At 34.7% G+C, this 7,500-nt stretch overlaps 1 protein-coding gene across 1 annotated transcript in view; it reads right to left on the bottom strand.

The window, feature by feature from the left end:
• The window catches only part of LOC116846195 (probable sodium/potassium/calcium exchanger CG1090), a 187,487-nt gene that overhangs the window by 533 nt on the left and 179,454 nt on the right, over nucleotides 1-7,500 (bottom strand). The window contains exons 4-10 of the mRNA XM_032819733.1: nucleotides 4,756-4,987; nucleotides 3,275-3,387; nucleotides 2,002-2,177; nucleotides 1,656-1,882; nucleotides 1,263-1,565; nucleotides 957-1,190; nucleotides 1-859 (exon numbers count right to left, since the gene is read on the bottom strand). The exon at nucleotides 1-859 is cut by the window's left edge and continues 533 nt beyond it. Coding sequence (XP_032675624.1) covers nucleotides 660-859; nucleotides 957-1,190; nucleotides 1,263-1,565; nucleotides 1,656-1,882; nucleotides 2,002-2,177; nucleotides 3,275-3,387; nucleotides 4,756-4,987 — 1,485 coding nt within the window. The 3' untranslated portion in view covers nucleotides 1-659. The remainder of the gene's footprint in view (nucleotides 860-956; nucleotides 1,191-1,262; nucleotides 1,566-1,655; nucleotides 1,883-2,001; nucleotides 2,178-3,274; nucleotides 3,388-4,755; nucleotides 4,988-7,500) is intronic.

Below are 7,500 nucleotides of genomic sequence, written 5' to 3'. Positions count from 1 at the left end.
GAGTCCGTATGCTAACGTTCATCTCTTATTTAAACAAGTGTTGCCAATACATAGATTTGTATTAAATAATAATCACACTTTAATACTGACAGTCGAATTGTCTGTCTGAGAAGTTCTATCGATTTAATAATCTCAAAAATAATCCCAAAAACTTTCACCATTTCCGTACTTTCATGACTCGATTACGATAAACGTTTGTAATTTGTGTCGATTGGACTCGTACACGAATGGAAGCAAGCAAAATACTCGTTGGTCTCTTTCGTTAGCACCAATAGGATACAATGCCTGTGTACTCATACGTGAGCACGTATTGTCTGGATTCTATGCGACAAACTAGAAAGAAAAAAAGCTCAGAGATAAGCTTTTTGTTCTTACCTAAAGCTTTGAACAATGGCCGATCAATTCCACAGCAAGCTAAAATCGTACTTGTTCCGACATGCAGCTAGCTTCTAAGTCTTACTCTCTCGTTACCTTCGTCATCGAGTAAAAAGGAGAAAGGGGTATAGGGATGATCGAACGAAGTCGCTGAGCGTTTACGACGAACTACGATCGCATGTCATTGTTCGTGATCCAATCGGGCGAGGCAATTCTGGTTCCGAAATCGTACTCTTTGCTCCGATCGTTCCACGTTTGAGCAAAGCAAAACGAACAGAGTCGTATTAGAATTTGCTGGAACATACTGGAGGATTCATGTCGCCGAAGACATTGAGCTCATAAAGCGAGGCAAACACGATGAATATCAAGTACCAGACCATCAGGACTACACCGTACCGTCTGTCCAATTTCCACCCGTTCAGATGCGTCGCCAATACTAGGAATATTACCGTCGATAGCAAGGAAACAGTGGAATACGTCAAACCTAATGAGAATAAAAGACGTGTAAACAATGTCAAATTACACATGTAAGCGTACGTATCGCGAATAACGTATGTAACTAGATCAGTATGTTCACACACCTCTGCTGGTAACGTTTACATGCGAGCCAGGCTGTATCATGGCCGTTTGAATGAACCACGGGAGGCCGAGGCATACTAAAATGTCGAAAACGTTACTGCCTACAGCATTACTAACCGCCATATCGCCGAGACCCTCTTTTATTACTGCTAACGAAGAAAGAGCATCCGGTACGCTCACACCAGCGGCTACGAAAGTCAACCCCATTACGGTATCGGGAATACCCAGAGTACTCCCTGTAAAATTGTTATTTTGTCAAAATACAGGTCAATTCAATGGAGCTATTAATTTAGTTGGATATACGTTACCAATAATCGTGATCATCCACACCATTATGTAGCTGTAAAAGCTGATCCAGATCATCGATATGCAAAAGGTGAAAGGGTACCAACTTCGCCATTTCTCTTGCCGGCAATCCGGCATCGTTGCACGGCACATGAAATGAATAGGAAAGACGAGGCCCCAAGTGAGCAAAGTCCATTTGTTACCGTCCGTCGGCATCACAAGAGGCGATACTTCGTTAGGATCAGGTTCTTTCGCTTTATAATATTCAGGCTGTTTTGCTGGCTGTTGTGTCGGCTGCTGCTCGATCGTTTCCTGAACACCGTTTCCTAGAAAAAGAAAAGAGAGAAAATAGAAGAAACGCTATTAGACTCTTTTTGAGAATATTCGAATGATACACAAAAGAAATAGTGAATTACCTTCCTGATTCTTCACTTGCTCAGTGACCGGTGAATTCGGACCTGTGTAAGATAATCGATCTTCCTGCAAAGACCTGTAACTCACCAAAGCACTCTCTTCGGCTGGTTCGTCATCTTTTGGCAGGAACGGAATGTTGTACGACTTCGCCCAACGTTCTAATTTAGCGTTGAAAGAGAGCGCTACGCAGTATACCGCATACATTATTAACATAAATAGAGACTCAAGCCTGCAAAAAATTATAACTTTTAATTATACATTCTTAATTTTATTTGACTGGTCTCGTGGAAAAGGCAATAGACAATAGTGATCGGATAAAAAAAATTAAAATATCGATAGGACACTCACCAAGAAATAGAGTCGTCATAGATCGTGCCGAGCATCACCAGAATTGAGACAGCGTAGAAGAAACAATCTCGGCAAAGGGGCCACCAATTCAATTTGGAGGCTGTCGCGGTACATAGCCCACAAATCGATATAACAAACATTATGTTGAAAACAGCGCTACCGATAACGCCGCTCACCTAGAATGAACGAAAAATAAACATATTTATTGGATCTTTCTAATAGCAATTATCAACGTGAACTTTCTACTTAAATTTCTTGGAAATCTCGAAATGAGTGAAGCTCGAAGCAGAAATAATGAAAATACTGCCGTAAAAGTAAATGTTTTGCCTTAGAGAAAATATTGTAGTAAAAATTTCAACAAAATTTTTGCAATCTTGGACCATACAGAAATTACCAACAAAATTACTACATATTTGTTTAAAAAATGTTATGTATGTTTTGACTTTTTATAATAAAATTATTGTAATTACTTAAACATTTTTTATATCGTGTATTTAAATAATTCGTCACATACTATTTCCATTGTAATTTATAGTAGAATTACATTATATATAGCTTTAAGAACAACATAAAAATATATATAATTCTAGTGTAATTTTTACTATAATATTTTCCTTATATAGTTTGAGGATCCTAATTTTATACGAGTAAATATTTCAATTGATTAAAGTGAATTTGTTACTGTGACATAGTTAAAGACAACGATCTCAGTTTTCAGTAAAAAAAAAAATAAATAAAACGAATTAAACACATTGAAATAATCCGTATCACCATCTCTTAATAACGGGTATTATGGCAGATCAGTTTGTAGGATGAAACACTATCTTCTTGCGCAAAATTAATCATGTTATTGTGAGTAGAATATATCAGATTCAATTTCAAGTGAAATTTTTCACTCAACAGCTCATAGTGGAGAATTTACTTTAAATGAAAAATTATTTGAGTTTGAATGACTTGGCCATCACTCCCTAGACAACATAAAACGTCTTAAGATCATCTTGAGTACATCCAGGTTTATTTCAGTATATTTGATACTATCTGGGTTTACTTTTCGAGTGAAATTTCACTCGAAATTTAGAGAGCATATAATAACGTCTGACTTATTTTCGATCGAAAACTAGATCCGGAAATGCAATAATGATAAATGTTCGCAAGTAAAAACGAATAATTTGCTCACGCATCACGTAATACGTTAGTAATTTTGTTTCATGATAATGCAGATTAACGAACGCAGCAAAGCGTGCGACTCGATTAAAACCGCGATTGTACTTACTCCGATGTCATCTTTGGCGAAAAACACGCCGATGATCACCGTCGCCAGTTCAGGCGCGGAAGAGCCGGCCGCCATGAAAGTGGCTCCGGCAACATCAGGTGACAATCGCAACTCTGAAAGGAAGAAAATTAATGTCTGTGATGTAACATACACACACATATACACATTTTACGATAAGTTCGAGTATATTGAGTGTGTCATAAATATAAAAGCAAAGACAGCGATCTCAGTTTTTAGTAAATAAAAAAACTAATTAAACATGTTGAAATAATCCATATCATTATCTCTTAATAACGGGTATTATGGCAGATTAGTTTGTAGGAGGAAATACTATCTTCTTGCGCAAAATCTTCACATAAGATTGTTTACATCTGAGAAAAAGAGAAGCTAAGAATATGTGTTTGCACACATATTTGTAGTAAAAAAGAGCACTAGATCAACTTTTAAGATATTAATTCATGTGTGTTTCTTGTGTGAATGTTTTTTTTCACATAATATTTTTTAAATATTTCAAAATTATCACAAGAAAAAATGATTCTTTCAAATATTTAAAAATATTCCAAGAATATATTAAAGTGGTGAAATTATTAATCGCGATCATGTTAATACAACGTTAAGAACATATTAAAAAAACTAATACATCAATTGAATATCATTGCAATAGTGTTCTACTAGACTGCTCACTAGATTAACCCATTATAGGTCATAAAACATGTATTACATGTGTGCTAACTGACTTCTGTTATAGAAAAATAATTCATTTTATATAATTGCCTCTCACGGTCCATTGCTAACTCAGCAGAGATATTATGTAAGTAACATATATATATAATAAAATATATATATAATAAAAATAAGAAACTTATATATATAATATAGTATCGTAAAAAGAATTTCTGAATAAAAAAGTTGAATAAATTATTTGTTTATAACAAAATTGTTTAAATAATTACGTTGCAAAATGATTTTTAATATATGTTTTCGTAGTGATTTTTTCCGTAGAAACGAATGGCGCTGTTAAATTTTACGAAAAATCATGTTGCAACGTAATTATTTAAACAATTTTGTTACAAACAAATAATTTTTTCAACTAGTTTATTCAGAAATTCTTATATGTTTCATATGTTATTTACATAATGTTTCTGCTGAGTTAGCAATGAACCGTGAGAGATGTAATCATATAAATCAAAAGAATAATTATTTTTCTATAACAGAGGTCAGTTGGCACACATATACATGTTTTCGTAGTGATTTTTTACGTAGAATCGAATGGCGCTGTCAGATTTTACAAACAATTATTTTGAAACGTAATTATTTAAACAATTTTGTTGTAAATAAATAATTTTTTCAACTATTTTATTTAAAAATTTTTCTTTTTACGATACTATAAGATTCCATATGTTACTTATATAAGATTCCATATGTTACTTACATAATATCTCTGCTGAGTTACAATGGGCTATAATAGATTAATTCCTCACCTTCACAAATTCTGTCCAGACTCGAGACGAAATAATCGTCGCATACGATAGCAAGGCCCAGGAACGTGTAGATTGCAACTAGAATATGTATTATGAGTCCACCGTGTTTTCTAGCCTCGGGACCCATCAACGGTCGCGGGAACTGTTCTATAGCGGGCGCCGAACAGTTGGGTCTTCGCGGCCTCATTGTCGAATACGGATACTTTGTCGTGGCTTGAGTAGTGGGAGTAACCTGAAATATTTTGAGCGCGAGAGAATATTAATTATTATAAAATAGACTAATTATGAATTATCTGAATTATTAATTATCTATCAATAACTACTTGGAACGGCTAGGATTTCACTGTCCCGCGATTTATGACGAAAGTATCACGTAATATCATGTTAATATCAATACATAAATATAGCAATAGTATTGAATGCATCACACAAGACACAGGTGTTGCGCAACTTGCGCCATACATCGTGTCATGTTTCGCGTTCACATCTCAATACTAATCAATAAATCAGCGACGCTGATTCGATCGATTTTTAATCTTACATTTACGAGATATCATGATCAATCCACGTCCAATGCGTTGGACAGGGTATCCTTGGGACTAGAGATATACAACTTAAATTCAAATTCAAATCGAATCAAATCCAATTTGCGACGCAAAAGTTCTTCAGTGCGCCTAGCGGCGTAAATAGAAGTAGCATAAATCAGTCAAAATAGTCTTGCATATGATAACCCATCAAAATTAATAAACAATGGAACACAAATAATGTAAAAAACATGTTACTAATTTTTGTTGTGTGCCATAATATAAAACTTATAATAATTTTATAATTTAAAAAGATTGAGAAACTGGTTTGAAAATAAGTAAACCGACTTCACACAATTTATGCGCGTTTGTTCGAAGCATTTTACATCTCAGAACTGCTTTTCAAGTAAACAAAATTAATAATAGAAACTATTTATTATATCTGTACACGGTATACCGTTAGAATCCGGACAAAATTGAATTTAAAATTCTTGCTATATTAGAATTCAGAGATAAGAGCTAGAAGTTCCGACCTAGCTACCGTAACGTGAAGACATGTTTGGGTTTCCTCAGACGTAATTTTTGTGATTTCTTTTGGGAAATACTTTGGAACTATTTCCAAGGAACATATATTTACTTGAAACTGACATTGTGCCAATACTCACCACACTTTTAATTATATTTCTTATATTATTAAGTACCGTAGACTGGCGTATGAGAACTTAACTCGGGCGTCCTCGACCATTTATTGGAGAGATTGGAGAGATTGGGTAAGCGCTAGTTGATGCTAAAGTAAGTTAGATACGTCGGTAAGACTTTCATAACCTCAAAATAGCAGTATTCCGGAAATCATTCAAAAAATTCAAGAGAGAACCTGATTCAAGAAAGAATCTGATTTCGGAGAATCCGGGAAAGTTTGTATTCATTTATTTGTCTTAGCTATGAAGAATATATGAAGTAAGAGTTAAATAATATACTATTATTTATTTACTGTAGAGAATTTAATGTGGCTATGAATAATGTTGACGATTTAGTATATCTTGGAATAGAGAGAGAAACAATTATTCTAGAAAAGTGTGCGACAATTTTCAGTTGAGTAGCTGCTCAAGTGAACTTATCCAACAATAAAACTGATAGATTCTTATGTTCAAAAACAAAAAGGAGGGAGGGGGATAGTCTTGTACACATTCTTAGCGAAAGTTTATTGAATAAGACTGTATAGGTTAACACCTCTGTAAAGTTAGCCCCCGACTTTTAATAAAAAAATTTTTTTTGCATAAAATTGGAGAGATTGGGTAAGCGCTAGTTGGTGCTAAAGTAAATGCCAAATTGGTGCTAAAGTATATGCCAAATCGTTTGTAGAAATATGTAGTAAAAGACTTTACGTTTGTAGTAAAAAAACAAAAAAGTTAAGGGGGGAGGGAGGTGAAAAAATCGTCCGCCTTCTAAAATGGAAGGCTGACTTAATAAATGACTTAATCGACGCCAAATAATTCGTAGAGGTTTACAGTGAAGGAATTTTGTAGTTGTCCAGAAACAAAATGGCGGCCAATTTAATATTTAAAGGTGCCGTATTTCCACCCCCTCGTGAGGGATTGTTCTCTAAACCGACTATATCGACGCCAAATAATTCGTAAAGGTTTGTAGTGAAAGAATTTTCGTTTGTAGTTATCGAGAAACAAAATGACGGCCAATTCAATATTTAAGGATGCCGTATTTTCATCCCCTCGTGAAGTGCTGTTCTCTAAACCGACTATATCGAAGCCAAATAATTCGTAGAGGTTTGTAGTGAATTTTCGTTTGTAGTTGTCCAGAAACAAGATTAGGTTAACCTATGTTAATTTATATTCTAAGTCTGTTCTAATTCTTCAGCTGAAAAAAAAGAGAATTCTCTGCTGTCAGCAATAATACATCTCGTCAAAGCCAAGAGGTTCTAAGAACAAACGCTTATATCTTCCTTATTTTTTCTTTCCTTATTTTTTTTCTTTTGCCCACAGAAATAATCAAACCACTATTCAATACTTCTTCACTCTAACGCATTGGTTTCACAAAGCCTTCTATAAGTACTAGATTTGAGGCTTTCACGGCCATTGATACAATGTCTAGGTATAGCTTCCGGAATGGAGCCGTGTCTTGAATCAGCGATATGCCGACGTTTCGCAAACGTTGCAGTTTGCATCATCAGGGCTGAGAACTCTGATACTGAGCTCCCTTGGGTAAA

Source organism: Odontomachus brunneus, unplaced genomic scaffold (assembly GCF_010583005.1).
Source record: "Odontomachus brunneus isolate Ranch 3 - 2012 unplaced genomic scaffold, Obru_v1 Obru_scaffold_061, whole genome shotgun sequence".
In the NCBI taxonomy this organism is placed as follows: domain Eukaryota; kingdom Metazoa; phylum Arthropoda; class Insecta; order Hymenoptera; family Formicidae; genus Odontomachus; species Odontomachus brunneus.
This window is presented reverse-complemented; position numbering and strand designations above follow the sequence as displayed.